This window comes from Phyllostomus discolor, chromosome Y (genome assembly GCF_004126475.2).
Source record: "Phyllostomus discolor isolate MPI-MPIP mPhyDis1 chromosome Y, mPhyDis1.pri.v3, whole genome shotgun sequence".
NCBI classification, from domain to species: Eukaryota; Metazoa; Chordata; class Mammalia; order Chiroptera; family Phyllostomidae; genus Phyllostomus; species Phyllostomus discolor.
In genome coordinates this window covers 3,301,390-3,323,527 of record NC_050199.1, presented here as the reverse complement: position 1 = coordinate 3,323,527, position 22,138 = coordinate 3,301,390, and the positions used below count along the sequence as shown (strand labels likewise).

The 22,138-nt window shown below is 54.7% G+C and overlaps 1 protein-coding gene across 2 annotated transcripts in view; it reads right to left on the bottom strand.

The window, feature by feature from the left end:
- Positions 1–21,843, bottom strand: part of LOC114489882 (protein Shroom2-like) — an 89,911-nt gene extending 68,068 nt beyond the window's left edge. Inside the window, exon 1 of one of the 2 annotated variants that reach the window (XM_036017264.1) lies at positions 21,475–21,843. In XM_036017264.1, the coding sequence (XP_035873157.1) occupies positions 21,475–21,639 (165 nt within the window). In that variant the 5' untranslated portion in view covers positions 21,640–21,843. The remainder of the gene's footprint in view (positions 1–21,474) is intronic. The other variant, XM_036017262.1, reaches the window with a different exon arrangement.
- Positions 21,844–22,138: the final 295 nt, after the last annotated feature.

Genomic DNA, 22,138 nt, shown 5'->3' with positions numbered 1-22,138 from the left:
GTTCTCGCCCTGAACGCAGCAAGCAGAGTGGCTGCCCTGGGTCCCTCCCCCCACGAGAACATTCTCAGGAGGGCTCTCAGGGAGCTCCGTGGCAACAAGGAGGTGTGCGCTTTCTCCAGGCTGACTCATACGTTCTATCTGGCCACGGAACACCTTTCCGCTTGTGAGTCACCTGCAGCCGACAGGAATTTCTCGCCCCTGAGGTGCTCTGCCCACTTCTCACACGTAAGGAAAAGCGTCTCGTACCAGGACCAGCCCCCGGGGTTTTCACCCTGGGAACCCTGGACGTGCTCTCGTCGACTGGCTGAAGGCCTTCAAGGGAAGCACAGAGCACGCGGCCAGCCACCTGCTGTCTGCACCCACAGCGACTGCCTGCCTCTCCCACGGCGCCCAGTGACTGGCCAGCGGCCATCACTGCCCCAGGAATCAGCTCCTGCCCCAACACCCCCAGGGACACCTACTGCTAGGACGTTTGGGAAGCAGGGAATCGGCTGGGGTTTGCTGGAAATACCCCATGCAGCCACACGTGTGCACCGCCGTGGCGTTCCCACAGACACTGCAGCCCACTACGCACAGCGCCAAAATATCCCCAAAATACAACTAAGTGATGAAGAGATAGCCAACCTATCAGATGCAGAGGTAAAAACACTGGCAAACAGGATGCTCACAGGAATGGTTGAGTATGGCGGCGAGACAGACGAAAAAGTGAAGGCTATGCTAAGTGAAAATAAAGGGAACCGACAGTGAAGGGAAGGAAACCAGGACTCAAATCAATGATTTTTACCAGAAGAAATAAAAAACAAACATTCATCCACAACACAATAAAGAAACAAGATACTGAAAAATGAAGAGAGGTTTAGGAACCTCCAAGACAACTTCAAATGTTCCAACATCTGAATCATAGGGGTGCCAGAAGCAGAAGAGGAAAAGCAGGACATTGAAACCTTATTTGAAAAAAATAATGAAGGAGAACTTTCCTAATCTGGCAAAGGAAATAGATTTCCAGGAAGCCCAGAGAGTCCCAAAGAAGCTGGACCCAAGGAAGCACACAGCAAGGCACATCAAAATCACATTACCCAAGATTAAAGAGAAGGAGAGAATCTTAAAAGCAGTGAGAGAAAAGGAGACAGTTACTTACAAAGGAGTTCTCCTAAGATTATCAGCTGATTTCTCATAAGAAAACTTACAGGCAAGGAGGGGCTGGAAAGAAGTATTGAAAGTCATGAAAGGCAAGGACCTACAACCAAGATGACTCCATCCAACAAAGCTATCACTTACAGTGGAAGGGTGGATAAAGTGCTTCCCAAATAAGATCAAGTTAAAGGAGCTCTTCATCACCAAGCCCTTATTATATGAAATTTTAAACGGACTTAGCTAAGACAAAGTAGAAGATCAAAACTATGAACAGTGAAACGACAACAAACTCACAACTGTCAACAACTGAACCTAAAACCAAAACAAATGAAGCAAACAACTAGACCAGGAACAGAACCACAGAAATGCACATCACATGGAGGGTGATCAGCAGGGAGGGGGAGGGGAGAATGGGGGAAAAGGTACAGGGAATAAGAAGCATAACTGGTAGGTACAAAATAGACAGGGGGAGGTTGAGAATAGTATGGGAAATGGAGAGGCTGAATATGTATGAGCCATAGACATGAACTAAGGTGGGGGAGATACTGGTGGGATGGGAGGTACAGCTCAGAAGGGAATCAAGGGGAGAAAAAAATGGGACAACTATAACAGTATAATCAGTAAAGTATATTTAAAGATTTTATTTTTATTCTTATTTTTAGAGAGGGAAGGGAGGGAGAAAGAGAGAGAGAGAGAAACATCAATGTGCGGTTGCTGGGGGTCATGGCCTGCAACCCAGGCATGTGCCCTGACTGGGAATCGAACCTGAGATGCTTTGGTTCGCAGCCCGCGCTCAATCCACTGAGCTAGGCCAGCCAGGGCTCAGTAAAGTATACTTAAAAAAGTAATGGAATAACTGTCCCGGAACTTCCACCTCGTAAGGACGGCTCGGGCAGATTGTGCTTAAGCCCCACGTTCCCCAACACCAAGCAGCGCTCTGCTCCGGTGCATCTTCACAGGCAGGAGGAGGAGGGGCAGGAACAAGGGGCGGGACCGTGAAACGCCAGCCCCTTCCTGTTCTCATCCCCAGCTGAGTTCCTGGGAACGGGAGGCAGAAAGGTTCTCACCATTTTCTGAGAACCCCAAAAGCCAACAAGGAAATTTCATGCCGTCATGGGATCGTGTGCACTACATTATTTTCATGAGGCAAGGACTTGCTCAATAAAACTGGGGTCTCTTGGGGGGGATGGGCAACACAGGTCATTAGGGCAGCAAATGAGGGGCCTAACAAACAGTCCATGTGCTCTCTCTCCTTTTGGACCACCGGCGGGCTACTTTCCCCTTCTCTCCCATTATTTTTTGGGGGATCACAGCTCTGGTGGCTCCTACAGCCCTTCCTCCGTTCCACAGTTACCTGTCCCTCCACAGCACACTGTATGTTCTCCCACAACATCCCCTAGCTACCAAGTCTCTGTCTGGCCCACGTGTGCTTTCTCCCACAATCCCCTTCCTCTTCCATACCCTACTGTACCCCACAATTCCTTTCTCTTCCGCACCCTACAATACCCACAATCCTTCTCTATCGCATTCTATTGTACCCATAATCCCCCTTTATCTTCCGCATCCTACAGTACCAATAACGCTCTACAATCACCCTCTCTTCTGCACCCCGTTGCACCCACAATTCCTTTCTCTTCCGCATCCTATTGCACCCACAACACCCCTCTTGTACATAGTACTGTACCCACAGTCCCCCTCTCTGCTGCAGCCTATTGTGCCCACAATACCTCTCTTCTCCATCCTATTGTACCAAAAATAAGTCTACAGTTAGCCCCTCCTCTCGCCCCCATATTATACCCACAATCCCCTTCTCTTCCGCATCCTATTGGACCCAGCAATAACTCGCTACAATCACCCTATCTTTTCTGCATCCCGTTGTACCCACAATTCCTTTCTCTTCCGCATCCTATTGCATCCACAACCCCCTTCTCTTCCGCATTCCACTGTACCCACAATCCCTTTCTCCCCGCACTTTGACCCACAATCCCATTCTCCTCCTTTTCTACCCACAACCCCCTTCTTGTGCATAGTATTGTGTCCACGACACCCTACTCCAATCCCTTCCTCTTCTACATCCTACTGTACCCCCCATGCCATAGTAACAAAAAACACTACAATTAGCACCCCAGTCTCTTCCCCATCCTATTATACCCACAATCCCTTTCTCTTCCGCATCCTATTGGCCCATAACGACCTTCTCTTCCGTAACCTATTCTACCCACAATACCCCTCTTCCGCACAGTACTGTACCCACAGTCCCCCTCTGCTGCAGCCTATTGTACCCACAATCCCCCTCTACAGTCCCCTTCAGCATCCTACTGTATCAAAAATAACCGTCTACAACCAATCCCCTTCTCTTCTGCATCCCATTGGACCCACAACCCCCCAAAGAGAAATTTCTTAAAGTTTAACATTCTGGATAAGCCTTTTAAACTACTGCAAGCATGTATTATTATTCCACTAACTCCGCGGTGTAACATTCAGGGATGATTTATCCAAAAGCTCCCATGGCAGGAGAGTGAACTCGCCCGTAAGAGAAATTTCCTGCCACGACTCCGTGACCTCTGAACTCGACATAACTGCACTCACGGAAGTAAAGCTGCTGCACGGCCCAACCCCCTCCCCGGTCCTGAGAATCTCCTACGGGACCTCAGGGGGCGCCCCACAGGAGCCATCTGGGCAGACGTTTTTTTGCAGGATGACGCCCGCACGCCCCAGGTGCTGAACCACAGCAGGGTGTGCTACTGGAAGACAACAGCCACGCTAGGTGGCCCCGGGCCAGCTCCGACGCTGCCCAGTTCCAAGGGCAGGAGGTTCGTGTGCTGGGATCTGCACCACATAGCGGTGCACCGATCACACGCCGGCACGCCCACACCCAGAGCTCCCCCGCAGGCTTCCCTGCGGTGCCGGGGTCTGCAGAGGGTGAGGGAAGCCAGCCTATATGCGAGGTGTGCAAATGCACTATTTTTAAGGGGTGGGAGAACCACGGGAAGATCTCTAGCTTGATGTATGCCAGATTATATGGCCTCTCTTACTAGAAATCAATGGGCCTTTAACGCTTAAACAGTTGAGCTATACTGGCGGGAGTGGCTCAGTGGACTGAGCGCCAGCCTGCAAACCCAAAGGTCACTGGTTCAATCCCTGGTCAGGGCACATGGCTGCAATCAATGTATCTTTCTCACATAGATGTTTCTCTCCTTCATTTTCCCCCTCTCTACAAATAAATAAAATCTAACAAGTACTTTTATTAGCCCTGGGTGGTGTGGCTCAGTGGACTGAGCTCAAGCCTGCAAACCAAATGGTCACAGGTCTGATTCCCAGTCAGGGCACCGTGCCTGGGTTGTGGGCCAGGTGCCCAGTAGGGGGCGCAAGAGAGGCAACCACACATGGATGTCTCTCTCCCTCTCTCCCTTCCCCTGTCTACAAATAAATAAATAAAAATCTTTAAAATTTTTTAATTAAAAATAATTTTATTAAACAGTTGAACTGAAAACATTTGAGGGGAAACAGAATGGACTACCCTCCTTCACCTAAAACCTAAACAACTGCTTCTCCATTTAAATCTAAAACATGACTTCATGATTACTACCAAAACCAAAACAAAGCAATAAACAAGAGCGCCTTTGTACAATCCTCCCCCTTTCTGAGAAGAGTAACGCATACCTGATGGAGTTTTAGGGCACGTCATACAATTCTCCACGAACTAAAGGCATGGCTACAAAAATAAAAGGTTAATTGCTTATGAGGACAATTCAAGTACAATCTTAGGATGATTAATAACAAGAAATTCTTGAGAACACGGAAAAGGTGTATTTGATTACACAACCGCTTTTTACTCCAGAGTGGAGTTCATTTGGCAGGAGCCACACAACCAGAATGGTTAGGAATCTGGACAGAATCAGACAGGTGACTCATTTGCTGAGTTACAGTTTCGTGGTGATTAATACACGTATATTGGGATACACAGCTAGGGGCTGAATTACAAGGCCAAGTCCGGCCGCCTTCAATGCTGCTATTGTACCTGGGGCCCCAAAACTGTTTAATATTCCCTCTGCCTCCCAGCTGGTGTGAACTTGAAATTACCGTCTTCTCTATGTAGGCCAAAGGTCACACTTCTATACCTGCTCTGTCATCCCCGCCAGCAGACAGCACCGCGCACAACTGCCCTGTCCCCGTCTGCTAGGGCGCCTTCAGCCACCTCGTCCCTTCTTCGCCTACTGAAATCATAACGGAGACACGGTCTGTCCACCAGAAAGAGCAGGCTGCGTGCTGCTTTCTTTTTAAAAAAAGGAAAAAAGACTCTCATCTTCCCTTCCAGAGAAGCCCCGCCAACACCTCTCCTGCATTTGCGTGGGACATCCTTACTTGACTCCTGTTTGAGCTGCTTGCGTGAGGAGCCGTAGGATGGAGCACAGAAAACACTCGAGGAGGAGCGAAGCAAGTTGCGTGTTTGTCAGGAACCGCAGGGAAGGACCCGTGCCCCGCGGAACCACCCCAGCTCGCCTGCTGCTCCACACGGGCCCGAGCAGGACGGTCAAGACCGGCACCTGCCCCTCGACCGAATGCAGCTGGGCACAGGGAGATCCAGGTATGCCCTGGACGCACCTGTTGCCTCCACAGCACTTTTTGGAGACGCCTCCCACATTGTCCGAGCTGGGGCCCCCATCCCTGCTCAGGCCTGAACTGCAGGTGGGTGGGACGGGAGAGGCAGCAGCACCTACAGCCACACCCCTTGTTCGGGTGCCTTCTGCAGCATCCCCCATGCAAATGTCCGGGGGGCGTTCCTGTGCCTCTGGAGAACCACCCAGACGCCTTGAGTTCACACCCACCCGCAACCTGAGGCTCCCCGATTCCTCCGCACCCCTGCACCCAACGGCCCTTCTGCTGCCGCAGAAATCCCTGCCAGCACCTGCTGCCCACCCCGCCCACCTGTAGGAAAGCAGCTCCCCCAGCGCGGGGGCCCTTGCCGCTACCGGGGTGATGCCCCCTTAAAACCAGACACCACCTCTCCCCGAAGGCGTCTGCCCGAGGTGGGGCCCAGCACCCACCCAGACGGGTCCCCGTGCCCTGCGTGCGGGCCGTGGAGGAACTGCCCAGAGGCCGGGCCCTGCAAGGGGCCCTCCTCGTCAGCCTCCTCTGGGCCAGGTCTTTGCCGTTCAGGAAGGAGGCTGAACCCCTGGACCCCTTTCCCTTGACGGAGCCCCAGCGGCAGGAGACACCCCTCGCATCCCTACCACGCGCTGTCTCGAGGTCCAGCTCAGCGGTTTTCAGAATCCTTAGTGTGGGGCGCCCAGACCGCTACGGAGTTCTGGAACACGGTCACCACCCGAAAAACCCGTGCCCACCAGGAGAGCCCTGCGCTGCCTCTCGCCCAGGCCCTGGCAAGCCCCGGATACCCATGGGGTCACACAGCACGTTCTCCACCTGTGTCCACTTCAAACACTAAATGTGCACTAGCAAATGCGCGGGTGTGCACAGCTATAGCAGAAGGGCATCATTTTCTAAAAAATATTTAAAATGCCTGGCTGGCGTAGCTCAGTGGACTGAGCGCGGGCTGTGAACCAAAGTGTCGTAGGTTCAATTCCCAGTCAGGGCACATGCTTGGGTTGCAGGCCATGACCCCCAGCAACCACACATTGATGTTTCTCTCTCTATCTCCTTTCCTTCCCTCTCTGAAAATAAATAAATAAAATCTTTTAAAAATATATTTAAAATGGACTTTACAGAGAGAGGAAGGGAAAGAGGCACAGAGAGAAACACTGATATGAGGAAGAACATCAATCGCTTGCCTGCCATACGCACCCCTCCTGAGGACCGAACCCGCAACCTTTGGGTATACGAGACAATGTCTGAGACGACCTTCCAACCCATGGAGCCACCCAGCCAGGGCTACAGGAGACACATTTAAGAAAGCAGAAACAAGTACGTGAGCCCTAGCTGGTGTGGCTCAGTGGATTGAGTGCCAGCCTGCAAACCAAAAGGTCCCCGGTTCAATTCCCGATCAGGGCACATGCCTGGGTTGCAGGCCAGTTCCCCAGTAGGGGGCGCACGAAAGGCAAGCACACACTGATGTTTCTGTCCCTTTCTTCCTCCTTCCCTTCCCCTCTCTAAAAATAAATAAACAAAATGTTAAAAATAAAATCTTTTAAAGAAGAATTATATGAAATTAATTTTAATAAAAGACTTTTTATTCAACCCAAAAGAGCAAAAATAGCATCATTTCCACAGGTGATCAATGTAAAGGAATTACTAGTGAAATACTCCGCATCCCCCCTTTTTTTTTCAGACTACGTCTGAACTCCAGTGTGTATTTTCACTTGCCGTGCATCTCATGTGGGACATGCCACATTTCAAGTGCTCAGGAGTCACAAGGGACAAGTGGCTAGCAAAGGGACAGTGCAGGCCTCCAGGATCAAGGCGGGGAGAGGATACAGGAGACGAGGCTGAGAAACAGGAGCCGAAAGATGGAGAGTCACGCACGTACACCTGGCTGAAGTATTATTAGATGAGCCGTCACTGGGGTCACGATTCCTGACCCCGAGTTCCAGCCAGGGCGTGAGACCTCAGGGAGCGTGGGGGCCCCGCACGGCTGGACATCTGCAGGGACCACACCCAGGAAGAGTTGGAGGCGGGGTGCAAGTTCAAGAGCACTGGGGCTGTGCACACCAGCAATCGTGCACACAGGACATCACGGCAATGAGAAAGAAGCAACCGACACCAGACAGTTGTCCAGCTCCACGGCCCTTGGGGGTCAGCTGGCTGCAGAAGGTCAGAGGGGAGAGAGAAAGACGTGAGGATGAGCCCACACTTGGGGCCAAGGCTGTGCACCGGAGTGGCCATGCAGGGGAATTACAGAAGGTGAGGCGGCTGGATGGATGCATGGGCACCATCCGGATCCCTCCAAGTTTGTAGGGACGTGCCTGAGGCTCAGGAATGCACACAGGGATTCAGCGTGGGTCTGCGTACACTCAGTCTGTGCAGGGAGGGGACCCCAGGTCGCACCTCCGAGAAGCCAACACCGCAGTGGACAGCCAAGGGAATCAAGAGCCCTCGGGAAGACAGACGTGCAAAAACGATGCCTCTCCAGGAGACAGAGACACCGTCTACCGGGGACAATACCACCCACGGAGTCATCTCAGAATGCCACTCTGGGAAAGCAAACCCAATTCCTGGCCCAGGGCACCAGGAGGAGCCCCCTCAGTCACCAGCAGACAGGAACTTCCCTCCGTGGGTAAAACTGCATCACTAGGCACCGCGCTAGGAGGGGCCAATGACTTTCCTCCACAACACCACCCCCTGCAAATGGGGCAGGAGCCGGAAAGAGGGCCACCCCGCCCCCCCCCCCCGGCCTCATACACCCCCGGTGGCATCAGCCGTGTGAGATTTTTGCGGCCAAAGGCACACGGAGTCCATCTGAGTCGAGAAGCAGCAGCGGGCCTATCTTCACAAGCCCAGATGCTTCCTGAGCAAGTTTTCTTCCTTCAAGACGCCCGGCGCGAGGGGAAGCGAGCCGCCAGCTGCGCGGACCGGCCGAAGCGCGCATTGTTTACGCGGGGACATTCCCAACCAGTAGAGAAAGGACGCAGTTTTCCAGAAGTTGCAGTTGGGTTTTTTGGCTTTTTTTTTTTAATAGCCCTGCCTCGGAAAAGCTAAATGATAAAACGCGATATGCTCAACGATACGAAACGTGTCCTTTTGGAAATTCCAACTGGCAGCCACACAACTAAGCTTCCTTTGAGCAATCAGCTGATTCCAAAGCGTGTCAGCAAAAGCGTTCTTTTTTTTTCATGTTTTTACTTTCCAGAAGAGAAGGGAAGGAGGGAGAGAGGGAGAGGAAGATGAACGTGAGAGAGAAACATCGACTGGTTGCCTTCTGCACGCGCCCCAACCAGGGACGGTGTGCGCAACCCGGGCAGGTGTGCCGACCAGGAACCAAACTCAGGACCTTTCAGTTTTCGGGACAATGCCCAACCCACTAAGCCGCACTGCCTGGGGCACCCATGTAATTCTTTTTTTTTTTTTAAAGGTTTTATTTATTTATTTTTAGAGAGGGAAGGGAGGGAGAAAGAGAGAGAAATATCAATGTGCGGTTGCTGGGGGTCGTGGCCTGCAACCCTGGCATGTGCCCTGACTGGGAATTGAACCTGCGACACTTTGGTTCGCAGCCCGCACTCCATCCACTGAGCTACACCAGCCAGGGCATAATTCTTAAGAGAATTTACCTTCACCCTGGCTACATGATAGCTCAGTGGGTGAGAGCACCGTCCCAATACACCAAGGTGGTGGGTTCAACCCCTGGTCAGGACACAGACAAGAGTCAACCAATGAATGCATAAATAAGTGGAACAGCAAATCGATGTTTCTCTTTCTCTCACTTTCTCAAATTACTAACAACACCACAGAGAATTACCCTGAAGCAATTAATAATTACATCTATGTTTTTAATATATGGTGCGAAGCAAACAATTCCATGGGGGGGATCAATATAGCTATACTGCCAGAAATAATATAATTCTACATTTTGGTCCCTCTTCTCCTTTATTTTCACTTTTTTCCAAGACGGTTTCAACGCTTCTACAAGAAACAACAGGACCCCCATGTGTACAAATCGACAAGCCCGCGTACAAGGAGCCTCTGTCCAAACCTGCGTACCATTAGCCCGGGTAAACATCACGCTGCTTACAGACGTACAAACATCCGCCCAGCGAACGTACCGTAGACACAGGCAGAACTTCCTAGGCTGCGGCGTTTTCCAGCCACAGGCAACGAAGTCCCTTCACGTCCCGGGAGCTGCCACGCCCGGGCTCCGGACACCCTCCCCCCACGCACCCCCTTCCCCCCACACCGAGGTCCCCAACACCAGCCCCACCTTCCTCCCCCCTTTCTTGGTTGGTCTAGTTCATGCGTCCCATGCTCCGGCCCCCAAGGGGAAAACCAGTCTGCCAGAACACATTATTATTAGCTCATGCGTCTGAGACAGGCAGCCCCGCTCGTGAGGACTGAACGTGCGCCCCAACCCAGGCAGCGAAGGGAAGGGGAATGCGACCTGGAAGGTCCCATCGCTGACATCACACCAGCAGCTGGCACCCAGCCTCCTCGCCTCGCCCGCCCTCGGTGAAGGCTCTTGGCCGGGCTGCAGGGGGCGGGGCAGGCGCGGGGTGGAGGTGGGGTGCTCTCTGTGCCCGCAGCCCCAGCTCTCCTAGCTGCCAGGCAACCCCTCTGCAGGGAGAGGCAAAGCCAAACTGGGCGAACATCCCATAAGGGGGAAAGGCAGCCAACGCTCTGGGCGTGCAGGGCTGCATCGGCAGGGCTGCATCGGCAGGGCGCTAACTGCACCCGCAGCCCAGAGGGGCTGCTCCCACGAAGGAAAGAGGCCGCTGCACCCTGCGTGGGTGGCACGAGCACGTGAAGGCCTGCACAGTCTCCTGAAGCTAAGTGTCTTCTCAAAAGCAAAACGGACTTCCCTCTACATTCCATTTGTTGGAACAGCCTCACTCTTAGAGCAAATAATGCAAGAACCGGGTCACGGCCCAAACACCTCGGGGGCTCTTTATTTCTTGCTCAGGTGACGGTACTCCTAGGAGGGGCCCCAGGTCCTGAGCAAAGCCCTGCTGTCATTCAGGCATCCAGGATCAGGGGCAGGTTTGGTCCAGACCACCAGCAGCAGCGGGACTGCAGGGCCGGCTACAATGGGGCAACCCTCAGTCCCAAGTTCACCTGATTGGCCAGAACCGTCACATGGCCACACCTAACTGCAGGGGAAGCTGGGAAATGTAGTCCACCAGTGTGTGCAGAAGGAAGAAGACACGTACGGAGACCTCTTCCACGCGGGGCGGGTCCCACGCTATGCCTGGGAGACCCTGTAACATTTAACCTGATCTGAGTTGGCCTGAGAGAGCGATCCTTCACTGATACGATAACAAGAAAAAACATTATTATAAGCCCTGGCTGGCATAGCTCAGTGGCTTGAGTGCGAGCTGCAAACCAAAGCATCACAGGTTCGATTCCCAGTCAGGGCACATGCCCGGGTTGCAGGCCATGTCCCCCAGCAACCGCACATCGATGTTTCTCTCTCTCTCCCTTCCTTCCCTCTCTAAAAATAAATAAATAAAATCTTAAAAAAAGAAAAGCATTATTATAAAAAGTAATAGAAGGAAAGAATCACTCCCGGGGACAGTAAAAAGCACAGTGAGTACATTCGTGGACAAGAGGTGGACTTTCATTAAATGCTTTCCTTCAAGCCCATACTAAATGGTCACCATAAGTAACAGACTCTCCACCACACGCATTAACGTGCTCCCATACAAAATCCAGCCTAAATTCTTTATATACTGGTGGTCCCAGACAACGACATTATTTACAGTTTCCCAAATTCTTCACGAAGCGGGGTTCTATAGGCAAGCCGTGGGGAGGGAGAGGAGAGAAGACATGTAAGGCACCAGGGCAGGCTTTACGCATAACCTCATTTAATCCCCGTGTTAATACAGTGAAAGGGGAACGATTCCAGAGTGACAGCCTGAAGCATTCAGGATTAGAGACGTTGATGGACTGAGGCGAGACCCAGCTAGGTCTCCAAGCTCTGCCGCTTCCCGAAGCGAGTACCGTTCCCTGCAAACCAGAACCGCTGTGGTGGTGGCCGGAGTAGGGGGGCAGGTGACGGACCCTGTGACCTTCGTGAACTAAGCTGGGCTCCTCGAAACTGGCAGAGTCCCTGAAACGTAGCCTCACCTTTCCGATCTGCCCACGCCAGAAACCTATCTCCAGCAGAGGAAAATGATGGTGGACCAGGGCCCGCGCAGCAGGGAAGGAGCACCCAAAGGTCCGGCCTCCCAGGAGCCCCAGGGAGGCCCTCTCGGCCTGCACACCGCCTCCACAGAGAGCTGCACCACCCCCTCGTCTTAGCAGCGACCTGGGCCAGCAAGACAGCCCCCAGCAGGGAACAGAGAAGCCAGAACAAACAAAACAAGGCAGCAGAGGTCAGCACTTGAATCCACCCAGAAAAACATTCAGAACAAGCACAACTAAATATCCTCCATGATAGGAAACAACCACCAGGAAACACGATGGGTCTGGCATCGACAAGCAACAATCCAGAACAACAAATTTGAAGATTGCAAAGAACTGAGAGCACAAATGTAAAACCCAATGGAAAAATGGGAAGATACAGTTGCACCAAAGTCCCCTAGAAGCACACACAAAAAAATACCAAGAAATGAAGCCTGGCTGGTGTAGCTCTGTGGACTGAGCAAGGGATGTGAAACCAAGTGTCGCAGGTTCGATTCCCAGTCAGGGCACATGCCTGGGTTGCAGGCCACGGCCCCCAGCAACCGCACATTGATGTTTCTCTCTCTCTCTTTCTTCCTCCCTTCCCTCCCTTCCCTCTCTAAAAATAAATAAGTAAAATCTTAAAAAAAACACAAGAAATGAAAACGTCAGATTGAAAAATTGAGAGCTGGGTCAAAGGGTCAAGAAACGGAAAGGCCATCCCTGGCTGCTATGGTTCAGTAGATTGAGCACCAGCCTGTGAACCACAGGGTCGCAGGTTCAATTCCCAGTCAAGGCACATGCCTGGGTTGCCGCCGGGTCCCCTCATAAGGAGGTGAGAGGCAACCACACATTGATGGGTCTCTCCCCCTCTTTCTCCCTCCTTTCCCTTCTCTCTAAAAATAAATAAAATGAAGCTCTTTTTGAAAAGAAAAACCCTTTTCCAACCAAAAGGATGATGTAAGTACACCCGGGCAGTGTGGGAACCCCAGACAGGGGCCTGGGTACTCGGTGGGTGGGAAGGAGGTTGTGGGGGCGGGGCGGCTAAATCCCCGTCTGCTCCGGCAGGAAGTCACCAGTTACTTCCAAAGAGAACAAACAAAAGGAGCCGCAATCCAGAAGGTGAGCAAAAGCCGACAGAAATCGGCTACAAAGTTTCAATGGCTGTCTCCAGGGAACAGGAAATGAGCTGGTGCGGGACAACAAGCCTGAGGAGCGGTCTGATTATTTTAACTGCCCCGAGAACCACTCTGATAAAAACAAAAACTCAAAAAAGATACACTAACATTCCGTCCTTTCTACGGGGAAGTAAAAACGTTGTCTTTAAACCTCTCAGACCCTCCCCGGCCGGCGCTGAGGCTGACCTTCACGCTCTGCCTTTGATCCGAAGATCCCAGTCCCCTCCGCCCCAAAGGAAGATAATCTGCGAAACTTTCCCTCCCGTCCCCACCCACCGCAGGCGGCTGAACAGTCCCTACAACTAAAAAACGCCAGAGATTTAAAAAAAAAAAAAACCAGCCCAGGTCAAAAATGATACTTTTGCTCTGCACTTCAGAACATAACTGGGTTTCCAGAACAACTGGATTGGTTTGAAGCTAAAAGACAGTTAGTCCAATCATTTATTTTATTTATTTTTTAACAAAACTCTAGAGTCCTTCTACTAAGCCGTGTTGTCCCGGAAAAGCAGCCTTAGCTTCACAGTCACACGGTGGCGCAGAACCGGATCTACCACAGGACAATGCAAATGTCCACTCCAGGAAGATGACAGGGAAACAATTCCTCCAGGATATATACCCCCTTTTGTGGGGCACTGGCCTTATTTTACAAGAAGGCCCAGGACCCATGACCCCTGTGACTCAGCTGGCTGGGCCTCGGCCCAGAAAGTGAAAGGTCGCCGGTTCGATTCCCAGCCCTGGCACTTGCCTTGGCTGCAGGTTCGGTCCCCAACAAGTCGGGGCATGTACGAGATGCAACCTGTTTACATTTCTCTCTCCCTCTCTTTCTCCCTCTCACACCCTCCCCCTCTCTAAAATAAGTTAGTAAGTAAATGTTATCCCATTAAAAAAAGAACACCTCAGCATGCAGTGGCGAGCTCTCTCCCAATCCTTCCTCGGGGCGGGGGGAGGGGGAGGCATCCACTTGGCAGGACAGGGTCTTGTGGCATTTCTGCTCCAAGAGCCGCCCTCCCGCCCGGCCACAGGGTTTGAAAGTGAAAGAAGAAGAAAAGACCTGAATAAAACGTCTGTTCAGCCCTCAAATCCTTAAATGATCCTGCCGAATGTTTACACCGTGCCCAGCGTGTCCAAGAAAAACTCCACAGAGCCCGGGAGAAAGCCACAAGCCCAGGTTCCTTGGCCCGCTGACACAAAACCACCCTGGCCAAGGGGGGGACCACCTCACAGGGCTTCCCAAATCGAAAGCCCCGGGGGGGCCCCCTGCCAGCAGGCAGGCATTGCTCTGACCACGGGGAGAAACCTCTGCTCTTCTCCTCTGGCCGGGACTGGGTGAAACGCTCTGTCAGAGGCCTGTCATTACCACGTTATTCTGCATTTAGCTCTCGGGCAAACCTGTGTTCGTGTTTCCCCAAAGACAACTGTTAGGACATGTTGAGAAACACTCAGAAGTGAACCCGGGAGGGCAGACTCATCGTGGCGGGGAGGCGAGGTGAGCAGCCGCCTCCCGCAGCTTTCACGCCGCCCAAGCCTCCGCATTTTGAGGGGTTCGGTCCAGCTGAGCCAACGTCTCCGTGAGAGCCTTCTGCACGGGCGGAACCTCCAGGCACCAGCCGCCCCCCCCCCCCCCCGCCGTGGGACCCCAGACTGCCTGCTGGTTCCCCCACCCTGCACCCAGCAGCTGGCAGAGCAGCCGGGGCGGAGTCCCTCCCCACCACCAGCCAACGCAGGCGCAGGCTGGGACAGGGCAAGGCAGAGAAGAGAGAGAAATGAGTGCCCCCTGGCAAGCAGGCTGGTGGCGGAAAGGGTCTGTGAGCACAGGCAAGAAAACTCACCTCTTCCCCGCCCCCCCACCCCCTGCCCCATAACTCTCCTACACCCATGAGCCTTCAGAATCACACTTATCCGACTGTGGCTGAGACCCCAGCACCTGGTTTTGCTGCGTGGCGGGAGGCCTGGCCCTCCCCACCCACCAGCACCCCTTATTTCTGCCCGGGGCCTGGAAAAGCAGCAGCAACAAACCTCAGGGCAGGGTCTCAGGCGGGCCAGCGCTCGACCCAGAAATGCAGCGAAACCCCAGAGAGGTTTCTCTCGATGCGTCAGCCCCTGAGAACCTGCTCGCTCCACGACACACACACCCTTCGTTCTCAAAGCCGTCCGAGATCCCCGACCAAGGACCTGGCCCTTGGGAGCTCATCTGGGTCCCCCGGGACAGCCTGTCCCAATCAGGGTGTCCCAGTCGGCAGGGACACCTCGGCCCCACACAATGGGGCCCCTTCTCCACCCTCCAAGGAAGGCTCGTCAGGGGCCAGGGCCTCCCACCGCCCCCCACCACCCGCCACCCGGCACCCGGCACCCGGAGATCTGGCCAGGAGTTCCATAGCCCAGTTGCCTCCAGGCTGTCTGACGCTGCCCCCCACCCCCATGTCCTGGGATTCCCTTCCGTCACCTCCAGCACTGAAACTAGAAAGGATCTTGCATGACTTGGTCTCCCGTGCACTGAAGTGGTTCAACGGCCTGAAGCCCTTGAGAGGGTGAGTCAGGGTGGGGGATCTCCCCAGCCCACAGCTCCCCCCCCACCCGTTCTAGGGCGGTGCTGGGTCCCCCAAAGGCACCCTGAAATCAGGCGCAGCCAGAACCCCTCTAAGGGTGCCTGAGAGGCTGCCGGCCAAGGCACCGGCCTCCTGAGACAAGGGGCGGGGGGGGCTCCTCCAAGAAATGCCGCAAGGAGGGAGGGGCCGGGGCTTCATTCCTTCCCGGGCACAAACATTCCTCAGGCCACGGGGGGCCCGCTGACACCCAGCTGGGGCCCTGAATGCTTCCCTGGAATTCCGAGCCACTGACATTTTAGAAATCAGTGCCCCCCCACTTCCATCCCTCACCCCCACCGACGTTCTCCTCTGCTGAAGAGACAGAGAGGAAAACAGGCAGGCACAGGGGGGTCTTCTGTGTCTCACACTCACAGGTCCGGAGATACCCCCATGGGAGGGCAGTCCCAGGAATGCAAACTAGTGAAAGCCTTGGAAAGACAGGGGGGCAGGGGCAGGGGCAGGGACGTGCCCCTCCCAGACAGCAGGACGGACAAGCAAACAGCCACTGTCTTTCCTAAGCCTGACCCAATGGTCACCTGCAGGGGCAGCCAGGTGGCAGCTCACACAGGTGCTTCGAATGCCAAGAACACCACTCCTGGGGGGCCCCCTTCCTTTCCAACGAGACCCAGAGAACCCACGCCAGTCCCTACCCTGCAGTGCCCGGCGGCCATCAAACACAGCGCCGGGCAGCTCCGGCCTGGTTGCCCTGTTCCAGCTGCAAAAGTGCAGAGGAGGCAAGTATTTGTTTGTGTTTCACTAGGTAAATAAAGCTTTTTATCGGGGCTGCAGCCTGGGGAGAAAACAGGCCTAGGACAGCCCTAGACGCAGGAGTCCCTGGCCACGCCAGGGGCCTCCAACCACAACAGCCAGCAGATCCTAGAGGCCGGAGTCTCCACAGAGAATGACTCACGCAGGAGCTTTGCAAGCCGATACCCTCCTGGAGCAAAGGTGGGAGGTACGTGGTCAATGCAGTGAGGGTGATTTCGCACCCAGGGCACAGAGCCCCGTGTAGACTTTTTTGGTTGTCACAGCTGGAGAGGGGGTGCCCGTGGGTCCAGGAAGGGGACCCCACTCAACACCCTACCACACACAGGACAGCCCCATGCAAAACCGCTGCGCAGCCCGGCATTCGACAGGGTCAAGGTTTAGCCACTCACACCCAATGTACGTGACACAGTCATCCCACGCAGCGTGGCAACCGACCACACTAACCACAGGGACGTCCGAGGTCAAGCCCTGGTCCTCAAGGTCCTTCTGCAGGCTTGCCAGGGTTGTGGCCCCAGGGCACACGTATGAAACCGGGCTACAGCACGCCTCCGCCTCCGCCTCCGCCTGCAGACCGGGATTGGAGCGGCCTTGCTGGGGCACGCCTCCCAGTTCCCAGGTGTGCACGGCTCGGAGGGTTACAACCATCCCTCACGTTCGGAACACGAGTGTGCTTCCCACACGGGGTCCAGCGCCTGCCCGGTCAGTGCTGTTAAACCAGAGTGTGTGGTACAGGACCTCGGGGCTAAAGACTGTATTTATTAACCTCTAGAAAGAGGAGGAGGGGAGGAGGAAGAGAGGGAGAGGAACACCCATCAGTTGCCTCTCACACACCCCAACCAGGAGACCTGGCCCACCACAACCCAGGCACGTGCCTGCCGGGGATTCGAACCTTCAGTCCGCAGGGCTGACATGCAACCAACCCACGGAGCCACACCGGCCAGGGCTAATCACAAACGTTTGCAAATGCACAGTATCTCAAGCCCCAGTCAGGTGGGTGGAAGGAGCACTCCATGCACCAAAAGGTCTCGGGTTCCATTCCTAGTTGGGGCACATACCTAGGTCACGGGTTTGATCCCAGTTGGGTTGCCCACGAGAGGCTACCAACCGATGTTTCTCTCTCACACCCCCTCTCTCTTTCTGTCTCTCTGCCCCGCCTCTCTCTGTCATGTCAATAAACATATCCTAGGCTGACAGTTTTTAAAAAATGCACAAAATCAATCAGAACAATCACTACCTAACGAACCCTGAAGATTTTTCCGGAGCTGCAGGGAAAGAAAAGATTAGAAGCTGGGATTAGCCTAAATTCTCGTGGCCAAACAGTCACCCGCAGTCTCCATCACAAATGTGGTCTATTTCCACTCTCGACGCGGTTCCAAGCAGACCACTTTGCTTCATCCTTTTCTCCTAATGATACTGTTTATTACTGGCAGTTGCACTGTAAGCAAGTATCACTGATAACCAATCCAAAAGAAGAGGCAGGTATGTGAATAACATGGGCAATATACCATGCAGAGTGTGCATGTGTGAGCACGTGTGCGTGCACTTATGAGCGTGCAGGAAGACTCATACAGAACTCCCCCACTGTTCTGAAACCTCTGCAGTAGACTGAGCACCAGCCCGTGAACTGAAAAGTCACCGGTTTGGTTCCTGGTCCCGGCACGTGCCTGGGTTGGGGGCATGCGAGAGGCCACCAATTTGATGCATCTCTTGCACGTCAATGTTTCTCTCCCTCCCTTCCCCTCTCTCTAAAAATAAACAAAAGAAGCAACAGTCCCGTGTGTTAAAACAACAACAAAAAAGCAGCATCTTAAGGGAGAGACATTACGAGCATCAAAGAGGAGAATCAAACACATTTGATTCTGCGAAATCCTGAAGCACAATCCGGAAAGGCTGTGTGCGTATACTGCTACCAGCCTGGCCACCAAAACTTTCCAAAAAATACCTTAGCAACTCCTGTGGGAGCCGACCCTCGGGCCAAATCAGGAGCAAACTGCCTCATATGCCCCCCCCACCCCCAAAAGACCCTGGGGCTGTCCCACCTTCAGTTTCTAGAATGGAAACCCACTAACAACACACTGGGTTTTTTCAGAACTCGGGGTACCTGTTACCAGTTGGGTACTAGACTTATCGGGGTGAGCTCCTTGTAAGTTATATAAATGTCTAACCACTAACTTGTACACCTGGAACAGACGTAGCACTGAATGTCAGTTGTAATTAAAAAACCAATAGACAGCCCTGGCTGGCATAGCTCAATGGATTGAGTTCGGGCTGCGAACCAAAGTATCGCAGGTTCGATTCCCAGTAAGGTCACATGTCTGAGTTGCAGGCCACACCCTCAGTAACAGCACACTGGTGTTTCTTTCTCTCTCTTTTTCTCCCTCCCTTCCCTCTCTAAAAATAAATAAATAAAATATTTTTAAAAAGCTAATAGACTATTGGGCAAAAAAGATTTCTTTAAGATGTTATATATTTATTTTTAGAGAGAGGGGAGGGGAAGGATAAAGACAGGGAGAGAAACATCAATGTGTGGTTGTCTCTTGTGCGCCCCCTACTGGGGACCTGGCCAGCAACCCAGGCCTGTGCCCTGACTGGGAATTGAACCCTTTGGTTTGCACGCTGGTGTTCAATCCACTGAGCCACGCCAGCCAGGGCACAAAATTTTTTTTTTAAAAAGAGGCGGGCCCTGTCCAGTATGGCTCGGTTGGTTGGCGGTCACCCTGCAAAGCGAAAGGTCACCAGTTTGATTCCCAGTCAGGGCTCGTGCCAGGGTTACAGTGGGTCCCTGCTTCCCAACACCACTGGGGGGCACATCTTGTCTGCTTTGGAGCACGTCGGAGAAGCCACCCACCCATAGCTTCCCTCTCACATTGGTATGCTCCCCCCTCGCTTTTCTCTCCCTTCCCCCTCTGTAAGAATCAATAAAATCTATTTTTAAGAAAAGAACTCGGGGTACGTATATAAACAAGGAGGTGCTCTGGGGTCCCTTTGCCCAGTTTCCGGTAAAACAACTGATTTCTTTTTTAGAGAGAGAGAAACATCACTTTGTTGCTCCACTGACTAATGCATTCATTGGTCAGTTCCTGTGTGTGCCCTGGCCGGGGATTAAACCCACGACTCTGGTTTACCGGGACAGCACTCTCCTCCACGGAGCCACCCGGCCAGGGCTACAACAACTCCACTGTAACGTGACTTCCAGCTTCCTCACGCTGTGTAAGGCCAAAACGCAAGGCCTCCCCTTACATCATGTTTTACAACGTAGTCCATCGGCCTACCAAGGCAAGTATGAAAAAGATACACAGCGAAGCAAAAGTAGGTTTACGTATTATTATTGCTGTATTAATATTTACTTTTATTATTTTTTAAAGTATTTTATTTTTTTAGAGAGAGGGAGGAAAGGGAGAGAAACATCAATGTGTGGTTGCCCCTCGTGCGCCCCCTACTGGGGACCTGGCCTGCAACCCAGGCACGGGCCCTGACTGGGAATCAAACCGGAGACCCTCTGGTTTGCAGTCCCGTGCTCAATCCACTGAGCCACACCAGCCTGCGCCTGTATTTATTAATTATGGCATTATTTTCCGTACAAAACAACTGCAAACCGCCTTTTTATGGTGAATGGTGTGTGTATCCTTTAAAAAGCAACATCAAATACTAAAAGTCCCAGCCCTTTACCCAACATGTTTTGAACTTGGACCATGAGACACGCGCTGGAAAACGTGTATTGAAAAGGCACAGGCCACAGACGCTGGAACGCACCAACGTGCGGGGAAAGCGCCCTTGCTGGACACTCCAGTGCCGCCCACCCTCTTTCCAAAGAACCCAGCTCGACGCGACGCCAGGGCCCACCTACCCAGCCCTCCCCTCACCATCGCTACTTCTGTAAATAGAAGGAAAAAAAAAAAACGAGGGAAAAGACAGAGGAGCAAGGTTTGGCGTCACAGCCCCTGCTTTCTGAATGACAAAGGCCACCCACACTTCCCCAAGTCATCTCCGCAGGGGGTGGGTCCGGAGTCGCCAGATTTCTTCCTGCCGCGGCGGCCGAGCAGGAAAGCAAGAGAAAACCGGCAGGTCACCTTCAAACGCTTCCCCGAGGCCAACACTTGTTTCCACTTTAAACGGACCTTTGTCCCCAGCAAGGATCCGGCCCAACCCTTCCCCAGAGGGACGGACCAATCCACACTTTCCCTGCAACAGTGACCCCGGACTGGGGAGATGGGTTCTTGTTGGCGAGTGTCCGCAGGTAAGGCACACGGGTTCCGCCGGCCCATGTCAAGGGCGGATACTTTCTGTCCCAAGAGCAGAGAACTCCGTTCGTAAAGAGCCCCCTCTCCTCCCCACCTTTGCAAAAACACACATTCCCGGCGAGGCACAGGGAGGCATTTATTTCTCCTCTCGGTGGAGTTCCAAGCCGCACCTTGACAAAGGCGGCCGGGAAGTTTTCCGCGCGCCGGCGCGGGGCTCCAGACAGCCGCGGAACCGGGAGCCGAAAGTCAGTAAATATTGATGGGCTGATGGGAATCGAGACGCCGCGCTGGCACCAGCTGCTGCTGCTGCTGCTGCTCGGCGTTTCCCGGGGCTGAGGGTGCAGGTCCGAGGGGTGCAGGGCGCAGGAGCCCACACAGGGAAACACCGGGGGCGGGGGCCGGCTCTGTCCACCCCGGGGCGTTTCTGCCGGATCTCCGGGCAGCCCCACAGGTGCGCGCCGCCGCCGGCGAGACCGGCATTGACAAGAGACCCCGCCGGGCCCCTTCCCGGAGGGGGAGGGGAGGGGACCCGGAACAGAAGCCATTTAAACTCTCCGCGGCGCCGGGAGCCAGCGGGGCTGGAAGCCGCCACAGAGCGGCGGGAGGGGCGCCCGGACCACACACCTAAGCGGGCCCCGGAGCCCCGCTCCCCACGGCTGATCGGAGCACACGCGCGCCCTGGAGCCGGGGGCGGGGGGGGGGGCGCGATCGCGCCGCTCCCTCCGCTGCCCCCACCCGCTCCGACCCCCTCCCCCCCCGGCCCGCCTGCGGGCTGTCACCATGCAGGTCTCGCGGTCGCCTCACCTTGGTGATGACCAGCGGCTCGCCGTGCTCGCGGCCGCCCTTCAGGGTGAAGCCCCACGGGGCGCCGCCGTTCAGCTGCACCTCCACCAGGCGCCCGCCGTCGGCCGTCCGCGCCTCGGCCTCGGCCAGGCGCTCGGGCCGTGCGCGGGGCTCGGGGCCCTCCATGGTGCGGGGCGCGGGGGCTGCGCGGCTCCTCAGCCCCCCGGGCCCTCCCGGCCCGCGCCCATGCACTTGGGGAGCCCCGCCTGGCCGTGGGCGAGGAGGCTCCGCGCGCCCTCCCTGCCGCCAGCCACAGGCGAACTTGCGCTGCAACTTGAGAGGAAAGTGCCGGCCGGGCCGGGAGGCAGCCGGGATGACTGGCGGCGGGAGGGCGGGCCCGGAGGGGGCGGGCCGGAGGGGCGGGGCGCGCGCAACGGGGCGGAGGGTCGGCGCGCGGGGGGCTCGCGCCGCTCCGCGGGCAGGGGGTGGGGCTCACTCTGGCCGGGCGAGGTGCCCGCTGGGGGAGCAGGGCGGGGACGGGCGCCGGGGCGCGCGATCGGGCCCCCCCCGGTACCCGGAGTGGGAAGGGGGCCCGCTCAGGGCGCGCGCTGCTCGCCAGGGCCGGGGGCGCGCGCTCGGAACCGGGGGGCCGGGGGTCTGGGATCCGTGGCGCTAGGCACCGCCC